The sequence below is a fragment of the Pectinophora gossypiella genome, chromosome 4, assembly GCF_024362695.1.
Source record: "Pectinophora gossypiella chromosome 4, ilPecGoss1.1, whole genome shotgun sequence".
Classification (NCBI taxonomy): domain Eukaryota; kingdom Metazoa; phylum Arthropoda; class Insecta; order Lepidoptera; family Gelechiidae; genus Pectinophora; species Pectinophora gossypiella.
Window position 1 is genome coordinate 7,728,624 of NC_065407.1, and position 22,954 is coordinate 7,751,577.

Sequence of the window (22,954 nt, forward strand, 5' to 3'; positions counted from 1 at the left end):
AATATCTTATTAAATGCAAAACGTTTGAAATTTGTTGTGCGAGTGGGTTAGAGGAAAGTTCCCGTTCTGTCATGGCCGGTCACATCCGAAACGTTCCGTCATTATATAACTAGCAGCTACTCTAGACTAAATTTGAACATATTCCGTGTCAATTTTTTTTATTTTTATTTATTTATTCATTTATATCAGACAACACAATAGTCCATAGATATCGTGTCGTTTTTAGAAGAAGGAAGCTATTATTATTCTTTTTACGTGACTTATTGTAGATTTGCCTCTAACTTTATTGACTACTTGATCGGACAAATGGAAAGCGCTTAGGGCTTACCCGGTAATGAAGCTTCTAGCCACCAGTAACTTAGTATAGTAGGTATCCTAAACAACATTCCGTTGTAGAGGTGGTGCGAAGTAAATTCTACACATACCTACTCTACTATTATGGTATAAAGTTCTTAGATACTTATTGTATCTCGATGTCCATAACACGTAAGTCTTGTATGTAAGCACGTGATATATCTTAATAATGGATCAGCATACCAAAGGACAAAATCAAATATATTCTGCTAACTTGTAAATCTTTGAATTGTAAGCGTGAACTTTACGCATAGTTTCGGCTTCAACTGAATCCATAGTAGGTACATTAACATAACTGCGGCTAGGTTATGTCATACTGAAATAATAATACATATATGTATATCGATATCGGTCAAACGCATTAGGGTAATAAAATTTAACGTTGCTGTTTGTGTGTTATTTTCGTTCAAACCATTTATCTAATTTTCGTGTAAGTACCTATTATTGAATAGAATCGGCTATTTGCCTTAAAAACACCTCCGACAACCCGCAGTGGAGCAGCGTGGCGGAAAATACTCCTCCGTTGACTGACGGGAGACCTGTGCCCAGCAGTGGGATGTATATAGGCTGTATATTATGTGTTATGTGTAAATAGGTAACTTTTTTCCAGCATAAGACTTCAGAGAAGTATCCAAGTTGAAGATATTTATAAGTCTTAAAAATAATAATAACATACGGAAACATAATCAGTTCAAATAATAATGAATTAAGTCCCAAATTACGTAAGTCTGACACTACCCTGCTCTACAATACGAATAAGGAATTGTCTATGCAATTATCCGGGTTATAATAAAATAACACTTTCGCATGACGTGTGGAGGCCGTTCCTACTAGTTTTTGTTATTTTTGTGCGTAAAAACAACGAGATAGTAAGTAGTGTATTTGATACGAAAGGCAGACGTAATGTTATGATAATGTAACATAATATTTGAATTATTGGCTAGAACAGGAAGATTTGTATGGGTCAAGCAAACTGAGATCTTGTTACTGTACCTACTACTGTCTGACCTAATAATTTTCCTGTCACTATACAGGTAAACTATACTTAATAAGACTAACAAAGGAAATAATGGGAAGCGCTTTATCAGCGAGGAGGGCAAGCGGCTAAGGTCCGGCCATTACTTCGTGCAACATATCGTCGCTGACGTCGCTAAATGACGTACTTATCTGATTTTTTGGCGAACCTGGATTGCACCTTTTGCTATTGTCAATGAAACAAAATTTTTCGTAACAAAATATTGCAGATACGTCAGTTTGCACAATCAGCCACGATATTTCCCTCGCCATCCAACGGGGTAACGTAACGCTGCGAGCGTAATGGGCACATTCCGTCGAGAGATGGTAAAAGGGAGCGTTTTTATTTGACCCTTATGTTTAGTTTCAATTATGTGTACTTGTGTATTGTTAAGTTTAAGGATATTTACTGAAATTACCTTACATATTTGTCAGAGGAAAGAATCATACTATTTTGTTGTTATAATTTCCTGCCGTCAAGCTTTAAGTAATTTCTCCGATGTCCCAAATATGAAAAGTTATTGAAGAACTTACCTATTAAGAATTAGATAGGTACCTACCTAAGTACTTATAAATATGTACAATAGTCTAGCCTAAGAACAAGTCGTTCAATAGTTATTCTATAGGGAAAGTAAACTTCGTATCATTGTTTTGTTCCAAATTCACCGTAAGTAACTTGAAATAAAAACAGTAGATAGCTATTTGGAAGCAAATTTTAATATTATTTTCATAAGCTTTGTCTAAAATTCATTGTAATTTATTGGGACACGAGTACAATACATGAGCCAACCAGACTCGAATATTTGTTCAATGGAAAATATCAAAGTAAGTAGATAAATAATATTTGTGTCGTATTTGTTTTAAGTAAGTACCTTGTTTTTGTCATCGCGTTTTAAATATACAATTGATATTAAAGTAGGTTTTTAATATTTTTCGAGCTGACAGATTTGTGTGGTTTTTTGTTTGTTAACACAGGTAGACAGTCTTGAAAAATACGTAGGTAAATAGAATGATGCTTTCTTTCGGTTCACATTCATTCGTAACTTTATTTCGAGGCAGTTGACTGTAAATATGTTATCATCGTATACAAACGAATGATTCCGTCGACAACATTGTAAAAGACAAAGCTTTGTTGTTTGTTCGTGTTTCATGGTTTCAGCGTTTTGTTTCATATAAATTTATCTTCAACGAGTAAAAATCGTAATAAGTACTTATTCGGGAACGATGTAAGTACCTATCTAAAATAAAATATATTGTATCTCCGTTTCTTTGTATGACGGAATGAAATTGTACAGAAACGGAAAAAGCTTTCAGTAAGTACTTAGCTATATTATATATATTATTTATTTCAAAAGCAGTTAGGATACTGGTATTCATTGTAGTAATCGTCGATTAAAGGAAGGCGAAAGCTATTGTTTATTAAAAGGGTTTTGACTTAAACGTGATCATCATCAATTTAAGAGCCACGCTTTTGTCGGTGCAGTATTCTCCACGCTACTTTTTTAGGGAAAAATAGGGCAGTGGTCTCCCTCTTGCCTTCCGCCCCGCAGTACTCTGTCTGACGCAAGTGGGGTGGCGCCCAGAGTAGTCTATTACAAAGCCACTTAAACGTATTTCTAGCTAATTAAAAACAAAAATCCCCGACTACCAAAAAGTTGACGCTGAAAACTTTGACTTCCAGGTCCACCTTGTTGCCCACCAAAACCACTTCTCTTTGGCGTCTCCAATACTTTATTACAAATAGAAATACTAGCCTGGTCGATGCTCTCTCTAACAGAGATCTCATGGAAGCACACGCAGCCGATCTCTTTGCTGCGATGCTGGCCCTCCTCCGTGCTGACCATGCGGTCCCCCGCCTGGTCCACTTTGTTGCCCACCAGCACCACTGGCGTCTCCAACACGCTGTCCTGGAATCATTTGTCAAATTCAAATCAACAATCAAATGTGTACTAAATTACTTACAAAAGAAAAAGCAACACTAGGATACTATCATTAATTGTTTCCTGTATCAACGCTTTCACGAAATATTACATACATAGACTCATGCCCGCCCGCTATCCCCAATTGTCAAAGCCACAATTAATGTGAATACGAATTTCAGCGACTTTTGACACGAAGTCCGCATTGTGTCAGGTGATCAGCAGGGCTAACATGCACAATGTGATAAAATTATTAATCGATTCAATTTTTGTCGAAATCGATAAGTTTGTTTTTGTCCTTAACATACATGCCACGTGATTTTGTTCGTACTTTGACAGAACGACATGAATTATTTGGGTTCACATATTAGCACCAATTGACTAAATGACATAATTATATCGTCAGAATCGATAAAATGACCGTGACCAAATTTTTATACGTTGCGCATGTTAGCTCTACTGGCCATCCCTTATGTTGTAATAGCCCATTCATCCATTCAATGGTTAACCATGTTAGAGAGGACAATATAAATATTGTCCATAAATGGTATAAAATCTATGAGTTACTACAAGTAAATAAGTACCTAAACTAAGAATCTGATCTCTTGAATCCAAAGCTTTCCTGAATGAAGTGACTTCTAAAGCAATTTGTAATCGTTTTATACTAGTAGTCTCTCTAGACACTATATTAGTTCTTTGAGTTCCATAAAATATACATTACCGTCACCAACACACTGTAATTTCCTCTACTAGCCATAACTAAGCCTCGTCCAATATTTTTTAACGTCGTAGTAACCAAATCTCCTGCCTACGGCTTCAGTCTTACATAAAATATGTTGTTCTTCCAGGAAATTATATCAAATTAATTTTGCTTTAAAGTAGGTAAGTACTTACTTACACAATATAGAGTTGGAGAACGTTTTGCATAGTAACTAACTATTATATAGTTAACTTCTTTAGGAAAGTTAAATCTCAAATATTGACTTTTATAGTAAGACATTCAGGTAAAGAAATTCAAATCAAAATTTTCCCTGTAAGTTAAGTACCTAATTCAATAAAGGTCAAAGTTACAAGTCATCAAAATTTTAAACCCGTTTCTAATTATACCTACTTATTATATTAATTATTCTACGAATCATGTATACCAATAAAAACTTCAGGAGCAGCAGCAAGTACCTATAATAAAAGTTTACACTATGAAAACATATAGGTACTTACATCATTATCAAAAAAACTCGCTTGGTGAGGTGAATGTAGTTCTGGTTACCCTATTGGAATATATTCGTGAGAAATATGTGTTATGTTATCAAAAAAATAAACGAAAGGTTTATCACGTTCTATGTACACAAAATGCATGATACAATGTTCTATCTGGGCATTTCTACGGGAAGGGCCGATTGAGTGATTCCAGTGAAAAAAGTACCTGTAGCATCTAATTACGTTCTTGGAAAAAATACTCACGTATTTATAGGACTCTTGGCTTGGTGGAGAGTAATTTAGAAGACCGTAAAGTTTTATAAAAGCGTCAAAAAAAAATCCCGAAGTTTGAAAACGGGCAGAATTTGGCTTAAAATGACGTGAAGCCATTCCAGAATTAACTTGTTATTGCTACATAACTTTTAAAATACTAGTTTCCAGAACATAATTCCAACGTTCACAGAACAAGGGATAGTTAATAAAGCTAAATACGTAATTGTGTTTATTGTGAACTCTTTAGTTTTAGTACAATAACATATTTTAATTTTGAAACCAGCATGTGTCTCAATTCGGTGAAATTAAGTTTTGTCAACTTACATCACTAACTACGCGCAGTACTATCATCACTACCCGGTTCCCGTGGAGAGCCAGGTGCGCCCGAGTGCCCAAGATGTGTGGATGGGCGGACTGCTGCATAGAGGAGGGTTTTTCGAAGGGTCGAAATCGTTCGTTTTTTTTTGAGGTAGTGTCAATTCTAAAGTCGGTGGAAGATATTAATTTTGTTTATGAAGTATTTAATAATATATGTGCTAAATTAATTAAGTATTTAGGTGATATCTGACTGTATGTTTTGTATTAATTGATTTAATTGATAACTTTACTAGATAATTGATGAAATGTGATATTTTCTCAATTCGATGGGTCTCAATTCCCTGGAAAATGGGGCATCGAATTGAGAATTACTTGCACCGAATTGAGATTTGATATTGTTTACATAACAAATGGCATCACGCCTGTTACCCCGAAGGAGTAGGTTAGGGAGAGGGTTAGGTTATTATTATTCTGAGAACATTATTAGTATAAGATGTAATAATTCAATCAAAATTTAGAGCGAATAAAGCAGTTGGCCAGAACGTATTTGCCGGAGGGATGGCTCCAGTGGAAAGTCATTCCTCACACGAGACAAGACCTCTTAGGCCCAAACTTGTACCCACTTGTTCTGAACAAAATTAGATTCGCTCTCCCGACAGTCGAGCTTGCAAGAGCATTTTGCTCAGAATGTACATCCCTCCCGGAGAAGACCTACCGGAGAAGACCTAGCTTTAGAAATTAAAATACTGGGAAGGCCCTTTTGTGTAGGTCTCATAATTGGCCCACCTTCTAAATGAGCTGATAGTGGTTTCATTCGCTGAATTAAAACCACTGCTTTTAAGCCGTAAGGATGCGTTTAAGGAGCTAGCAGATAGTGAAGATATAGACGATCTATCTACAGTTCGGTCCTCATCATCGAAGTCAAAGAAATTGTCCAGGGTCGATAAATTAGAACAGAACTTTAGTGAGATGAAGGACATGCTCTCCAACATCTTAAAGAGGCTCGATAATACTTCAGACGATGTCGTTCGCACGAAGGATGTTTTGAGGAGGATACAACGAAATCATTCACCTGGGAAGCTCCGGATTTATTACCTGAAAAAGATGTAAGTAGAAGATTTTGATTTCGCTTCCATGACTAAGGAACAAGATCCTTGAGGGAATCAAGTGCTTGAGGTTGGGTGAACTAGCATAAAAGCAGATTCGTTATTCACGCCTTTTGAGTTAACCCTTGCTTAAAGAAGTTTAACTCGTCAAACACCACACCTCGACAATTTTCTCTTAGCCAATCAACAGAAAGACTAGTTAGAGGAAGACACCTTATACGTGGTAAATTATCTGGAGAAGCTTGGATGGAAAATAAACAGAAATAAATCTCTGAACCCTCTGAAATCTAATATGGGACACTGAGAAAAACAGAACCTTTTTACCGGACAGCAAAATAGACAACTTAACAAGGAACCTGGAATTGGGACACAGGAAAAAGTCTTGTAGGCAAAATGAGCTTTGCATCTTTCACGGTCCCTCTAGGAAGATTACATATCAGACGTCTTCAACGTGCAGCCAATTGTCTTCCTCATCACCAGAAAACACGGAAATTTCTAATACCGACAAAAGCTCTACAGGAATGTTCTTGGTGGTTGGAACACCTTCACAAAGGACGAACAATTTTCATATATCAGGGCACAGTATTCATCACAACAGATGCTTCAGACAACGGATGGGGTGCTCATGTCAACGAGCATTTCTAAATTCGCTAGCTTATTTCTCAATTCCGTGATTCATTTTCTCAATTCGCTGAGCGGCTTCTCAATTCGATGTTTCATTTTCTAAATTCGGTGGTTGCCCAATTCGGTGATTAACTTTTCTCATAAACCACTTCACCAAATCTGGTCCCAATTGCATCATTAGATTCAAGATGAAATATAGTTCAATATTTGTTATTAAAATATTCATAAAAGCCTAATTTCAATTTCGGCATCGAATTGAGAAAAAATAGACCCTTCCGTAGAAATGCCCATCTACATAAGTAATGTTTTTCAAATACAAAGTTTTCTAAGTAAGTAAGTACTTAGGGAAAGTGGCTCTCTTTATTCACAAGTTTTGTTTTGTTGTTGCATACTTATTGTACGCAGATAGGATAAGATTACTTAAGTTTAAAAAGTTATGAGAACACTTCTTTTAGTAAAGCGCGTCGGCGTCAGAGTGAAACTTAGTAAGAAGCAAAGTAAGTAAGTAGATTTTTTTCTTACAGTTTGTTGTTAGTGGAAATCTGATCGCCAGGGTCGAGTCGCAGACGTGTAACTGAAACCTAGCCGTAACGAGCGCGTTGCCATGGCAACTGTAATTAGCCTTATTTATTATAAGCATTTATTCATTAATGACTGCGAGTGAAGTAAACGAATTTGCTTAGAGATGTGGGTGGGGGATGAGGATTATACCATTTTTATTTTTGGGTTAATATTGGATTGCGGTATTTCTGATAAACAAAAGACAGGGCAATTGATTGGACGCAGGTGTGATTGAAAGTAGATGTGTATTAATGTGGTCTTTATAAGACATTTCGTCATTGGTCGAGCATAAGAAAAAAAGACTTTGCGGTACAAACCTTCATAGTGGATGCAAGTCGTCGTCTTCGCTTGTTGTAGTTTATGAGGAACTTGAGTCGATGGCACTCGTCGAACGAGCACTTGTCCGTTACTGAATACATCAGGATAAACGCCTCCGCCCAGCGGATATTACTCTCTAAATTTGCGTATTCGCTTTCCTACGGAGCAATAAAAACATAATCGATCATAAAAAGCTCATCTCCAGGGCAATCCCTAAAAAGACCCACTTTTAAGGTTATGAGGTTTAATTTGCAGTCTTTTCCTCTCTATAAAACGAATATTTTGGCCTAAAGAAAATTTTTGGACCTCCACGGTATATTTATATATCCGATGTGATATGTACCTATGGCCTTTTCAATTTAATGTCGATTTTCTCCGTTTGTGTTTTATCATCCTGTTTGTGTGTTTAGGTTCATTAAATAAGATGGGAAAAGTGCGGTATCCGAACAAATGACGATTTGAGTAGGTACATGGTAGATAATAGATGACAACCTATATGTAGGTAGTAGGTTCTTGTACTAGGACTTTTAAAACCTTGGTTTTGCTGTCACATTCGTACTCATGAAGGATGTTAATATACCTTAGATCTCGACGACCCGATCACTCTAGCCATAGAGGCGGCCAATCAGCTCGCTATAACAAACACTTCAGTACCCCGATACCGACCCCGCTGGCGTGGTCGACGATTTCTCTCATTCAGCGCTTATCGCTATTAATTCTTTCAAATATTATCCTCTCAGACGACATCCTGAGCAGACGTTCGGGCTCAACTGGGCACCGTCAGGTCTGTTGTCTTAAATTTTGTAACTGGCAAGAGTCTCCCCATTTGTCCGGCCAATTAGTTAATGCAAATCTACAATAAGTCACGCAAAACCATGAATCCTATGCGAATAAATGATTTGATTTGATTTTGATTTTTAAAAAAATAAGGGCCCAACCTAAGGGTGTTGCCGTCGAATTTACATTACCGGCCAGTGTATAAACTATTACTAACAAAAAGTATGTAAGTCGAACAAAATCAAATATACTTTATTGCACACAAACAAAACACATTTAGCAACAATACAAGTGGGCTGCCTTATTGCTCTGAAGCATCCGTCAAAACCACACTCTCCTAATTTGAAATATTTACAATTTGTATTAAGTATGTACAAATAATATTTTTAATACTTATAACATTCAAGAAAACTAACATTAGACTTAAGTACGAGACAAATCATCTGAACAAACGAACATCAATCCACTTGGAAGTAGGTAACTACGGCCGACCACCACAAATTTTTTTGGTCCACTACGTTACGTTTCCTTGATGTTGGATAGTACAACCTTTTTACAAAACGATTTCCTGTTTCACTAACTTAGATTAAAGTTAGATGAATGGAAAGAAGCTAAATAATGTTAGGATTATTTTTTACTTATTTAAGTATTAGTAAGTACACGCGTACTCTGATATCACGTGCTTTCCAGAATTTGTGCCCGTTTAATGGCAATAAATACCAACTAATGATTGTCGAATTTGTTTTCGAATTCATTTTTGAAACATAAATGATTATCACGTGCTCAGCGATGAAGGCAAACCCACATTGCCGTGAAATGCATGTTCGGAGGTATGTAACCTAACCTGAATTGGGCTGGTTTTCACATCGCGGGTTGGAAGGTCAGACAGGCAGTCGCTTCTGTAAAAAACAGGACGCGGACCCTGTGAGAAACGGGATAATGCTAGGTGAGGTGTGATAAGCACGATAAGTTACAGTTTGAATCGTCAATTTTTACATAACGAACGTCTTATTCGCCTAAATCTACTGCAGCTTCTCACAACCTAGCTTCATGCAAAAAATAGGCTCGCCCCCTATTACCTGGGGCTTAAACATAGCTGGCGAGAAGTGGGTGAACTACACACCTCTACCTACCCCTACGGGGATACAGCCAGAAGACCATAGTTTTAGCAGACACCTAATTATTCAAAATGTGCCAAGTTTGGTGGCGAACTTTCATATTAAAAGAACAAGGAACGAGGAACAATTTACCTCGTAGCTAGAACTATCCTTTTTCATGTCGGAACCCAATTTTTCACGAAAACATAATATGAAAGTTCGCCACATTTTGATATTCACCCAAGTCATTTTCTTATCCACCGAAATGGAAATAAGTACCTGATAAGACAGACAAAACCTGGACGATAATCTCACTATTAAGTATTTGATTTGTTTATTAACTGAGACCGGAAATCTTCATGGTACAGGTGGCACAGAATTCAATACCCGCAGCGCGTGCTCAAGTGACGCATGCCCCTTATGTCACTTTTCTCAAATAACATCCAAGTAGCTACGGGATCTTCGAAAAACACTCAAAAAGCCTTTGATGTTGTTCACTAGGATTTTAATATGGAAAAGGATTTCCTTACGTTTTGTTTGATAATAATGGCTCCAGGGTAAGTATTTGAAATATTAATAAGTTTAACCGGTTGTTATATGTAGGTAGATATTGTACAATCCGAAATATATGATTTTTTATTACATGTAACCTGATATATATATACCTGCTTATGTATTACATCTACAGTTGCAAACTCCTACCCACTCTATGTTCACAAAACTCTCTTTGCTCGAACAAATAATATTGAAAATAAAATATACATATATATATGTATAAGTGTGTATATTTATATATATTTTTTATTTGAGGTTTTTAATTATTATTATTATTTTAGTTATGTTGGTATCATATGTTTATTGCACCAGCCCGTGCTCCAATGCATAAACTACTTTCACCCTAAGGTTGCCTGGCAGAAATTGCTGTTTAGCAATAAGGCCGCCTATTGTGCTTATGTTTTTATTCGTATGTTTATGTCCTTTGTAAATGTCGTTGTGCAATAAAGTATTATTGATTGATAAAATAGAAACAGTTGTCAGGTAAATAGGTACTTACCCGAGGGTCTCCCGCTGAATCCAATATTTCAAAATAAACCATTTCGTTGTCTATGACTGTTTGGAAAGCGTATATCTTCTCGAGGTTGGGGTCGTATTCGCCGATGAACCGCCTCGTAATGAATCTCACCACAAGAGCTGCAATAATTCACACCAATCTACAATTTGTCAAATTCCTCGACATGGACCTCTATTTTCGGTCCGCCATAAATCCTGCTCTAACTAAAATTATACTGGAAATATTACGCAGTAAATATATTTTATTTTATTTTTGGACTTTTTTGGAAATACCAAGTTCAACTTTAGTACCTAATTAATTACGAATAGGAAGATACAGTTTAACGCTGGCATCTGAATAGTAAAATTCGTCATAAACTTTATTTATAAATAAATACCGGGAAATGGCGGTCAAAGACGGAAAGGAACACCCACCACTTTTATATCCTGAAGAATTAAATGAACCGAAATGACTCGTAAAAGTATTTTACTCCATCGGTTTTATTGTAAGCAAATAAAAAAGCTTCTTTTCTTGATTAATTTGATACAAAAGTACTGTGCGATGGTATTCTGATAGAAACCTTTATCGAAAATAACGCTCTCCCGTTTATACAACGTCATTACGAAATGTATGGAGTTGGCATAAACTTGAAAACGTTGAATTATGAAAGTTATCTCATGTATAATGTAGGTATGGTAATTTATTTCTTATAGCCGCAATATATTTCGAAATTACGTCAACGGATTGGGAATACATACTGGGTATCTACTCACTTAATGAATATATGTTTACAGTACCTAAATGGATTCCGAGGGGAGGTGTAATATATAATTATGTAAGCTCCCCTACCAGAAAGAGTTAGAGTGAGAGAGTTGTGAATTTTCCCTAAGCATGGGTATTTAAAAACTGCCTATATACGTCCCACTGCTGGGCACAGGCCTCCCCTCAATCAGCTGGAGGGGGTATGGAGCATACTCCACCACGCTGCTCCACTGCGGGTTGGTGGAGGTGTTTTTTACGGCTAATAGCCGGGACCAACGGCTTAACGTGCCCTCCGAAGCACGGAATCATCTTACTTTTTCGGACAATCAGGTGATTCAGGCCAAACAAAGGACAGTCTCACAAAGTGATTTCGACAATGTCCCCATCGGGAATCGAACCCGGACCTCCAGATCGTGAGCCTAACGCTCTTACCACTAGACCACGGAGGCATGGCTACTTAGCCGTAGCTTACCGTACTTGCAAAAAAAACAAAAACACCCTTACCAGATTTCCCCACGCCAGATTGTCCGAGGACCATGACTTTGAAAGGTTTAACTTTGGGATATAGAACTAGTTTAGCCAGCGAGCTCTTCGGTGAGGGTGTGGTACTCATGGCCGCATGTGGCCTTCGACCACGAAATGTACCTACTCTTCTCTTTTTCTTCCTTCTAATTTAACTTATTCTGTGAACAAAATATAACAATACTTACTTATAAGTATATATATATTATTTTTAATACTGTTTTAGGCTCTATTTCAGATCAAGTTTTGAGTTGAAGGTACACCCTTGTAGCTAACTTCCGAACACGGAAGGAGCTATTTACTTAAGAAACTCACATAGTTGCCCAAGCTGTGGTTTGACGGATGTTTCTAAAGTTATGTAGTTGCTATCCCAGTTAAATGCGAGTTATTAAGTAGCCAGACTCGTGTAAAGGAACTAAGTACTTAAAACCGGCCAACTCATATAGTGAGTTTTTTTTAAAAGGCAATTGCATAAAGTACTTAGTATAATAATATAATATATATCGATTTAGAGTTTGTGTAATGTACATTTAAAAATGTAAGATGGATAGCTACAAAATCTGAATTCATGATAAAAACAGTTTCAAATATCATCCCTCATCATCCTTCTGTCCTTATTCCACTCTAGATGGGATCGGCACAACATGTATTCCTCTTCCATTCATTTCTGTCACTCGTCACCGTAGTACTCACACTTTCACACACATCTCCTTCTTTACACAATCCATCAACATTGGGTCCTCCCCTACCCCTATATCCATCCACATTCATAACTTTCCTCTTTATATGCCTATATTATCATCCCCCAAAAATCTACTAATCAAGTGTACCTATACTTATAACTAAATTGGAATTTTCTTAATAGAAGTGATTCTATAAATCTTATTTTTTTAGTAGGCATGAAAGATTAAGAACGTCAGGGAATCGGAAAAGCTTCGGAATTTAATTAGTGATAGGTATGATCTTCCTTAACGACAGGTTTGATTTGATTAGGATAATAAACCTCCTTAGTTGCCGGAAGCTATCGCGGAAGAACAATACAACCGTAATAAATGAAATGCAGTTAATTCTGCGCTACGTTATAAATGTTATAACAATGATATGGGCGTAAAATTCGCTATGAGATTATAGGTACTTACTTATAAGTACTATTTTGTAATGACGTGTAAGCCAGCTACCGTGTTTTACGTACTTACTTAGATGAAAAAGAAATGGACTACGGTCCTCGCGGCACGCGCTCCTATTCGATGCGAATTATATCGACGCACGGCAATCGCGCAGACCCTGCTGCTCTGGTTCAGACGAAATTGGAATTATAAACTTGACCTGTACTTGACCGAAGAATTCGCTCTGCATTAAGAACAAGAACATCTGTTGAGTTTGAAGAGACTTATAAGCATTGAGAAGGGACGTACATAGGTCCCTATAATTGTATTATACATCTAGTTGGTCTAACAGAAAGCTCGGTGAAGTGTGTATTTGTAGCAATAGGCTCGCCCTCTATTGCATGGGTCTTATAGGACGAGGACGCCCTATGTTAGTCTTAATATACACCTCTGCGTACCCCCCGGGGATACAGGCGTGATGCTGTATACTATAATTCAGGTATTTACTAACTAGGTCAGCGTGCTCCGTCTCGGCCTACATCGTACAAATAAATGCGAACCTATTTTTAGTAACAAACAAGTCTTGATGACACTATTTTTATGTTTAGGTATGTAATTGAACACCATGGACAATAGGAAACAAATCAATGTTACGCAGAAGATAGAGGAACGAAATTAACTTTAAAGGAAGGCAATTAAGGATACCCGAGACAGCTGTAGCGACACGGCGACGACGACTTGACCTATTATTATTTATTGTAGCATGCGCAGGCAAATTCGTGATGCGTTCCGAAAATAATAGGCTACTTACTGACAACCTAGTCAAATGAGAAACTTTATACCAAACGACAAAACAAAAGTTTTCTTTGGAGTTTGTATGCAAATACTGTCCTGTGACGTCATCAATAAAAACGGTCAAACGAAATAAAATTCGAAAATAAGAAAATGTTTATGCTTTTCAAAATTTAAGAGGCATAAATAAAAACAATTGTTGCTTGATATTTGGAGATTATGTATAGAATAGGCTAATAGGCTACTTGACAACCCAGTCAAATGGGATACGTTTTACGAAACGTCAAAACGGAAGTTTTCTTTGGAGTAAGGAGTAAGGAAATTGATGGAAAAACTGCCCTGTGACGTCATCAATAGAAGCGGTCAATTGTCGTGCTTATTGATACTTAATTTATAAATAAAATTCGAAAATAAGTCTAAAAGTAAAATGAGATTGTTTTTTTTATCATCTAAGACTGGCTTCTATTTCTAGATTAGCTTTTTATAATTTATCTTTGATCCAGCCAAATACCCGATTATGTTGCTACCTATATCGCTTGTCTTTATTTTGATCAGAATAATAATGGATAGGAGATGTGTTGTGCCTGGACTGGGTATAATGTAATGGCAAAGGTCATCATTTATAGACAAAAACAAAGATAAAAGTTGCATAATTATATATTTAACATCTATTTCATCATTTGTCTGTTATCCATGAAATTAGAAGGTTAAAGAAGGCAACGCTGTATAGAACCACCCCTGTTCAAAGTCAAGTCGTAAACTATGCAGCTCAATTTATAAACTCTCCAAAATACGAAAAAGATGTGGTTAGCCTGTCCGTTACATAAAGGGACATTTAATTGGATCGCTAATGGGATGTCAGGGGCCCGCACACCGTCACCCTTTGATTTGAATAATAGCCAAAGCTAACGAAGCCCATAACAACGATAAATGGAGCCGAATTGACTGGATTGTAAATAGGAAAATTTCATCGGGACTCACGTTTCTGAACTTCAATCTGGGGGCGCCACAAATTACATCAGTTCACACACCGATGGTTAAAGTTTTTAATTTCTTGGTTTCTTGGTTGTTAGGTGTACACCACTACACCATATTTGCAATAAGTAACTAAGTATATCTAGGTTAAATGTCTTTGGTATTTGTACCTATAGTGATTAAATAGGTAGGTAGGTAACGGCCTCCGTGGTACAGTGGTTGAGCGTTGGGCTCACGATCCGGAGGTCCTGGGTTCGAATCCCGGTGGGGACATTTCACTAAAATCACTTTCTGATCCCTAGTTTTGTTAAGACATTACAGCACCATCACGTTAAACCGTTGGTTCCGGTTACTACTTACTGATGTAAGTGCGTACCCGTTACATGAGTCATGTTAGGGGCCTTTGGCGGCTCGACAGTAACCCTGACACCAGGGTTGATGAGGATGGTAAACCACCTCACAACCCACACAATAGAAGAATAGGTAGGTACCTAACACATTTGGCACTTTTGTCTAACATAAATCTCGGTAAGGTGTTAGTACTTAGTTGTGTTAGTACTCTGGCTACCCCATTTGGGATATAGTCGTGAGCTTATGTTATGTTACCGAATTATAAAGTTTATAAATGTGAACTTTGCCTCCTGTTTCATTTAAAGTTATAGGCACTTTTCATCAACATTACTTTGTGGAATTGTAGTACTTACTTTTTACCATAAATAAACGGAAATTATTTAGTACCTACGCACAAAAGTTTCTAACCGATATGATGATGAAAGCTTGTAAGTATTCATGAAATATAACGGATAATATTGCAAGTGTTACCTAGATCCATATTCTTTTGATACCAATGAAAGTTAGCAAGTAATTAGGTAACTCGGTCAGGTAAGTACATTCGTACAAACCTTATTGTTTTAACTACCAGCTTACCATAGAAAAAAAAAACTCATACACGAGCTATACATAGTAGCAAAGGAAATGTAGTCATTACGTTTCTTAAAAAAATAATAATTTATTAAAAATAATATAAATAATTATGGAGCTCGATATAATTGAGGAGCTCGGTGGCGCAGCGGTTAATGCGCTCGGTCTGCGATTGTTGAAGTAAAGCAACTTTCGCAAAGGCCGGTCATTGGATGGGTGACCACAAAAAAAAAAAACGTTTTCATCTCGAGCTCCTCCGTGTTTCGGAAGGCACGTTAAGCCGTTGGTCCCGGCTGCATTAGCAGTCGTTAATAACCATCAATCCGCACTGGGCCCGCGTGATGGTTTAAGGCCCGATCTCCCTATCCATCCATAGGGAAGGCCCGTGCCCCAGCAGTGGGGACGTTAATGGGCTGGTGATGATGATGATGAATATAAATAATTATAAAATAATATAAATATAATATATTATATTTATAATAATAAATTTTATTTATTATAAATAATTTTGATTTTGAATTTTTTAGTAGGTAAGTATAGAAGTTTTATTCTTAAGTGTCCATCAGTTTATTAATAACAAAAAACCACATTAAAAATGATGAAAAAATGTTATCGTAATGCTTTGACATATTTTGCATTAATCAAAGCTGTCAGTGTAGGTATGACACACACCCACGCCACATATTCATGATCTCATAAAATATTTACTGACCGACATAATATATTTGCCGACGGTAACGAAGCGACACCGGAGCCGGAAGGGAAATTAAGAAAATATTCTTCATATGGAAACCATAACCCTCATCGTGATACCTAAAGTACCTGAGTAAGTATACCTATTAATGGCTATTGATAATTATGAATACATGTTCTTTATCAGTGATGTGTCGTTCTCGAGAATCTTCCCAAACTGGGAATGTTCCTGTTGTTAAAACTCTTTAATAGTTTTTTTTTCTAAACGTTTTTCTTGTACTCTGATCCTATCTTCCTAAATGCTAGGTAACAAAGCTCTTGTTACGTTACTTTTACGGCTTTTAATTTTAACGGCACATCTCCATTCTTGATGCACGCAGAACCGGAAAAGCGTGCCGGCGGATTTTCTTAGCAATTTCATACAAAAATAATGCTCGCTTGTCCAATTTTCCAGCTCTGTGGGTATCAAGCTTTAGGTAGAAATTCACAACCCAGGCAACAGGTTATTCCGGAAATTGTTATTTTTATAGACAAAGTTTTCGATTACTTATTAAAAATAAGGAAACTTTTTATTTTTATTATGTTTGAAATAGGTAGGTTATATTATACTAATCATATATAGCTAATCAATAAACTTTTTCATATTTACAGAAAGTTAGATAAGAGGTATGGGGAAAACATGCCTACTGCGTCAGCAGGTGAACTGGATAAGTAAATAAAAGGTATAAATAATAGAGGATAAATAGTGATAGGTCATTGGTAGGTCGAAGCCACTTCAAAAAACTTCTAATACATTTTTTAAGATACCCTCTGTAAAAATAACAATAAAGATGAATCTTAAACTTAATATAGGTATCACAAACGCAGCGATATTTCTTTTTTGTTTAAGTAAATAATATCTCTATACTTAACCTAACAAAAGCAAATCTGCGTTGCCAGATTGCCTCCTAAGCATACAATGCAAGTTGCAATTTCTGATTATCATAAATCGACTCTATCCTGCAGTAAATATGCAAATTCAATTCCTCTTTGTTAAGACTTCTATGTAAACATAATTTAATAGTGTTCTCAGATAGCTTTTAGAAGGATAAGGTACCTATTAGAAGGTATACAGTATATGAATAAAACTTACCTGAATCGGTGGAAAGTTTGTATCTATCTATCACTTCGTTCGCGTAGAGTCGCTGATATCGTTGACGCGGCCACAGCCGCGCGCGTACTCTTCACGAATGAATCTGTATCTGCCGTACTCCTCCACAAGGGCGGATATATATTTACTCCCACGGTAATAAACGACTTTACATTGTATATTACGGTAACCCAAACTTATCCTAAAACAACCTTCGATGACCGTATCATCGCTATTTGTCACCATTATATTTAATATAAGATTATTAAACCCATAATTTGTCCTCGGGATATATACATAAGCACATAACTTAATGGTAATTTTTTCGTTACATTTCGTTTCATGACAATTGTCAGAATTTCAGAATTGTACTGTCCTGGTTTATGTGTTGTTGTTTTTATTTATTTATCATTAAAAGATTTGAATGCGTTTGACCGCGATCTAGGTTGGTCTATAGCGATGTGGTATAAGATGAAACGCACAAAATCAAATAGTACCTATTCACTCTTGCCTTGAAAATCCCCAAATTATATGTACCTATCGGAGAACAATGGCGCAGGAAGATTTCCATTCTTTAGCAATTCAATAATTGAAGGAGGAACATAAGGATGGAATCGCGTGTCATCCGATGGTGGAAAGTTGCAGATGGAATCAGTTCGTGCAAGTATTAAGTGTAAGGCCTATTATTACGTGCTATTCTAATTAAGTCCGGAAAACCCAAAACTCAGGGACTTTAACTGTAATTTCATCATCAACAAAGTTTTAATGCTGCTGCTTTAATTGCCTTTCTAATTGACAGGGTATAAGTCTGTGGGTCAGACGTGGGACGTATAGGTATAAGTTGTATGTTTATATTATGTTTATGCGTTTATACAATCTCGAGTGCGGACAGAACGTTTAGTAGCTTTCATTTTGTGCTCCTCCTTACTTCTAGAGCATGTTTAGTTACTAGCGCGTTTAGTCATTGGCTAAAAGGCTAGGTGCTCATTAGGCAGATTGGTGGCCTGGAGTATGTTCCCCTAACCGCTCCAATTGGTCCCAGGGGGCGTAGTGAGACTGAGGGAAATATAAATATACATGATGTAATATATATTATTATTACACAGGCCTTCTACTACAATGCCAGTCGTGCGGCCGCTACTGTCGCTCTCGCATTGGACTTTACAGCCATTTTAAAAGCTGTCACAGAAACGCTGTTTGAATCATCTGATATTATTATTATACTTTATGTATTAAAGATTACTTATAGGGTTTGAATACGTTGTGTAACGTAGTCAAACCTAAATAAATACTGAGATCTAGAGAGGAGCTTAGCTACTGAAAAATATATTATGTTAGTTAAGCTACCATATACCTATTTCGTAGCCCATGTTTGTTTTCAATTAGACTGAAGATGGTTTTGGGAGCGATTCAACAAACAGCGAAGATAATTGTTTGCTCACGGATAAGGTTTTAATTGACTTGATATACTTAATATAAGTACTGTTACATGATTTAAGACCATCCAATGTACTTCTTATTAGTGATTAGATAGAGCCTTTATACTTATCAGGGTATTCTGTGTAGAGCAACAAATTATCAGAAGACTTCTTGGTACCATCCCAAGATGGATGGAATGATGTAGACTAGAAGTTGCTTACCTAGGCCAATTTTCCGTCCGCTACTTTAGTAGCAGAAGTACCTAAGTAAATCTCAGGAAAATATTAGTCTGAGTAAGTTCTTCAAAAGAAAAGTAAATTACTTTAGTGTCAAAAAATAATTAAAGTAAACCTGCTAACTACGAGAGAAGATTATTTAACCTCTCATCATCATTATCTGTCGCGCTTCCAGAAACAATAGATTTTACATTCTCTCTTGTCGAGTTCTGCATTCCTGGTAAATATTCAATTTATTTATGTAAATAGTAATTAAGGTAGGTAAACCGTTGCTGAATAGATCAATTGAACAATTATAATAGGCGGATTTCAATTAAACAGTAAGATTTAAGTAATATTTAGCAGGAATGTAGAATGTTTAGAAACTTTCAAGGAACCTTGAAAAGGGCACCTCTGCAAGTAATAACGGACATTTTCTTCCAGAATTCGGTACTTAGATACGTTTGATGGATCGTAGCTTGCAGACTGATACGCTATCAAAGTGTAGAACATGATCGCCTAGATCCTGCTGTGCGATAGTTGTTTCAGAATCAATATGCACCCGCGATAAGATAACATGCTCGTTATTTTTACTTTTTACTCTAACACCGAAATAGTTGTAGTACTTACCTATTAATAAACTACCGTGTGAGATCCCTCAGCGCTCCCCATTTGTCCGGCCAAGTAGTTAATACGATCTGCGGCAAGTCTACAATACGTCACGTCAACAAAAATAATAATAAACTGGATACAAGAACTAGATATTAACAATTATAATGACCTATTTATTTGATAGGTAAGTACGGGGTATTATACAATTTTAAGAATTACTTACAGTTAATAAAAATTATAAATATACGGGTATTTTCCTGTTCTTTTCCTAAAAGTATGTAAATAAGTACCTAAAATTAATTGAACGAATCACGCGACCGATCCGCGAAAAATTGTTACTAATAAAAACTAACTTCGGTCTGTAGTTCTTTTTTAACAATTTTAGTCTCGAAAGTTCGATTATCGTAACTAAAATTGAAAATATCAAAAAATACCACAAAATTACAATAAGACTTAGAAAAAAAAAATATCCTCCTGACTTGTGACTCCCGCGCACAGGTTCCCTTAGCGCTCGATAAGTTGCCCCGCTGGATTGCTATAGCCAACGTCAACCACTGGACCCGGAATGAGGATCGCAACCCATGTCCATCCTGTCCCTGTCCAATTACTTATCTTCAGTATCCCAACAACCAATCGTTTCCACTGCGAAGGGTACAAAATTTAATTTACTATGTCTGCTGTATTAAATAATGACACACCTGTGCTTAAGTTTAAAGCGAGTCCGGCAATCTCGTGCGCGACCCTCCTGCGGGGCGACAGACGGTGGCGGGGACGGGGTAGCGCGTCATCATCTTGACATTCTAGAACACGGCTGCACACGTAGAGAAGTGTGCCAGGATAAATCTTGCAATAAGTTGTACTTACTTGTGATGTGACGTAATATATGTAGGAGTGAATAAAAAGATAGAACTATTTTATTTTATTTTTATTATTATGCTTGACGACCAATTATTAGGAAAACTAAAATATTAATAGATTGTTTTATTATAAACTAGCTTTTGCCCGCGACTTCGTCCGCGTGGCGTCTTATATAAGAGAGAGATCTTTGTGTGTGTGGGAGTGCATACTTATGCAGTTTAGATTTTTTCATACAATTTTTTTCCCAATAACTCCCATTTTTCAAAATACAGCCAAAAATAAACTTTATATTTACTAAGGTATGCATGCATGCTAGATTGAATCAATTGATTGAATTGATTTTTTTTTAAATTGATTGTTCATTGAGTTTTAATTTTAATACACACTTCCTCTCTTCCCTTCGACGTTGCTGTGCCCTACAGGGTCCATGTTTTAGTTCCTATGCCTATGTAACACCCCATTGTACTACATGGAATGCAATAAATAATTTAATTGAATTGAATTGAAAACATCTATCTTACGCGGTTTCGATTTTTTCATACAAATGTTTTTTTCCCGCAAACTGCCGTTTCCGTGGGAATTTTGCAATATTCTGTTGCAACTAAGCTTTAAGTTTACTAAAGTACCTGCATGCCAAATTTCAAACGTCTAACTTGAGTGGTTTAGATTTTTCATACAAAAGGATTTTCCCGTTAATTCCCGTTCCCGTGGGAATTTCGGGAATTCCTTTCTTAGTGCACCTCCACGGTACCTAGGGTACCTGCATGACAAATTTCAAACGTCTAACTTGAGTGGTTTAGATTTTTCATACAAAAGGATTTTCCCGCTAATTCCCGTTCCCGTGGGAATTTCGGAAATTCCTTTCTTAGTACGCCTCTACAGTATCTAAGGTACCTGCATAACAAATTTCAAATATCTAATTTGAATGGTTTAGATTTTTCATACAAAAGGATTTTCCCGCTAATTCCCGTTCTCGTGGGAATTTCGGGAATTTCTTTCTTAATGCACCTCTACGGTACCTAAGGTATCTGCATGCCAAATTTCAAACGTCTAACTTGAGTGGTTTAGATTTTTCATACAAAACGATTTTCCCGCTAATTCCCGTTCCCGTGGGAATTTCAGGAATTCCTTTCTTAGTGCACCTCTACGGTATCTAAGGTACCTGCGAGCCAAATTTCAAACATCTAACTTGAATGGTTTAGATTTTTCATACAAAAGGATTTTCCCGTTAATTCCCGTTCCCGTGGGAATTGCGGGAATTCCTTTCTTAGTGCACCTCCACGGTACCTAAGGTACCTGCATGACAAATTTCAAACGTCTAACTTGAGTGGTTTAGATTTTTCATACAAAAGGATTTTCCCGCTAATTCCCGTTCTCGTGGAATTTCGGGAATTCCTTTCTTAGTACACCTCTATGGTATCTAAGGTACCTGAATGACAAATTTCAAACGTCTAACTTGAGTGGTTTAGATTTTTCATACAAAAGGATTTTCCCGCTAATTCCCGTTCCCGTAGGAATTTCGGAAATTCCTTTCTTAGTACATCTCTACGGTATTTAAGGTACCTGCATGACAAATTTCAAACGTCTAACTTGAGTGGTTTAGATTTTTCATACAAAAGGATTTTCCCGCTAATTCCCGTTCCCGTAAGAATTTCGGGAATTCCTTTCTTAATGCACCTCTACGGTACCTAAGGTACCTGCATGACAAATTTCAAACGTCTAACTTGAGTGGTTTAGATTTTTCATACAAAAGGATTTTCCCGCTAATTCCCGTTCTCGTGGGAATTTCGGGAAGTCCTTTCTTAGTGCACCTCTACGGTACCTAAGGTATCTGCATGCCAAATTTCAAACGTCTAACTTGAGTGGTTTAGATTTTTCATACAAAAGGATTTTCCCGCTAATTCCAGTCCCGTGGGTATTTCGGGAATTCCTTTCTTAGTGTACCTCTACGGTATTTAAGGTACCTGCATGACAAATTTCAAACATCTAACTTGAGTGGTTTAGATTTTTCATACAAAAGGATTTCCCTTCACTACTCTGCTCCTATTGATTGTAGCGTGATGAAAAGTATACTATGACCTGTCCAGGAGTGTGAAGAATAATTGTACCAAGTTTCATTAAAATCCGTCCAGTAGTTTTTGTTTCTATAAGGAACATACAGACAGACAGACAGACAGACAGACAGACAGACAGACAAAAATTTTACTGATTGCATTTTTGGCATCAGTATCGACCACTTATCACCCCCTGATAGTTATTTTGAAAAAATATTTAATGTACAGAATTGACCTCTCTACAGATTTATTATAAGTATAGATCAATTTCCATATCGCTTTCATTT

At 36.7% G+C, this 22,954-nt stretch overlaps 2 protein-coding genes across 5 annotated transcripts in view; one reads left to right on the forward strand and one right to left on the reverse strand.

The window, feature by feature from the left end:
- LOC126366359 (ras-related and estrogen-regulated growth inhibitor) overlaps window positions 1-17,615 on the reverse strand; it is a 29,317-nt gene extending 11,702 nt beyond the window's left edge. Inside the window, exons 1-5 of the mRNA XM_050009482.1 lie at window positions 17,513-17,615; window positions 11,876-12,054; window positions 10,613-10,749; window positions 7,684-7,842; window positions 3,123-3,275 (exon numbers count right to left, since the gene is read on the reverse strand). Of these exons, the coding sequence (XP_049865439.1) occupies window positions 3,123-3,275; window positions 7,684-7,842; window positions 10,613-10,749; window positions 11,876-11,984 (558 nt within the window). The 5' untranslated portion in view covers window positions 11,985-12,054; window positions 17,513-17,615. The remainder of the gene's footprint in view (window positions 1-3,122; window positions 3,276-7,683; window positions 7,843-10,612; window positions 10,750-11,875; window positions 12,055-17,512) is intronic.
- LOC126366222 (probable glutamine--tRNA ligase) overlaps window positions 1-22,954 on the forward strand; it is a 76,819-nt gene that overhangs the window by 28,536 nt on the left and 25,329 nt on the right. The gene's annotated exons all lie outside the window — the stretch shown is intronic.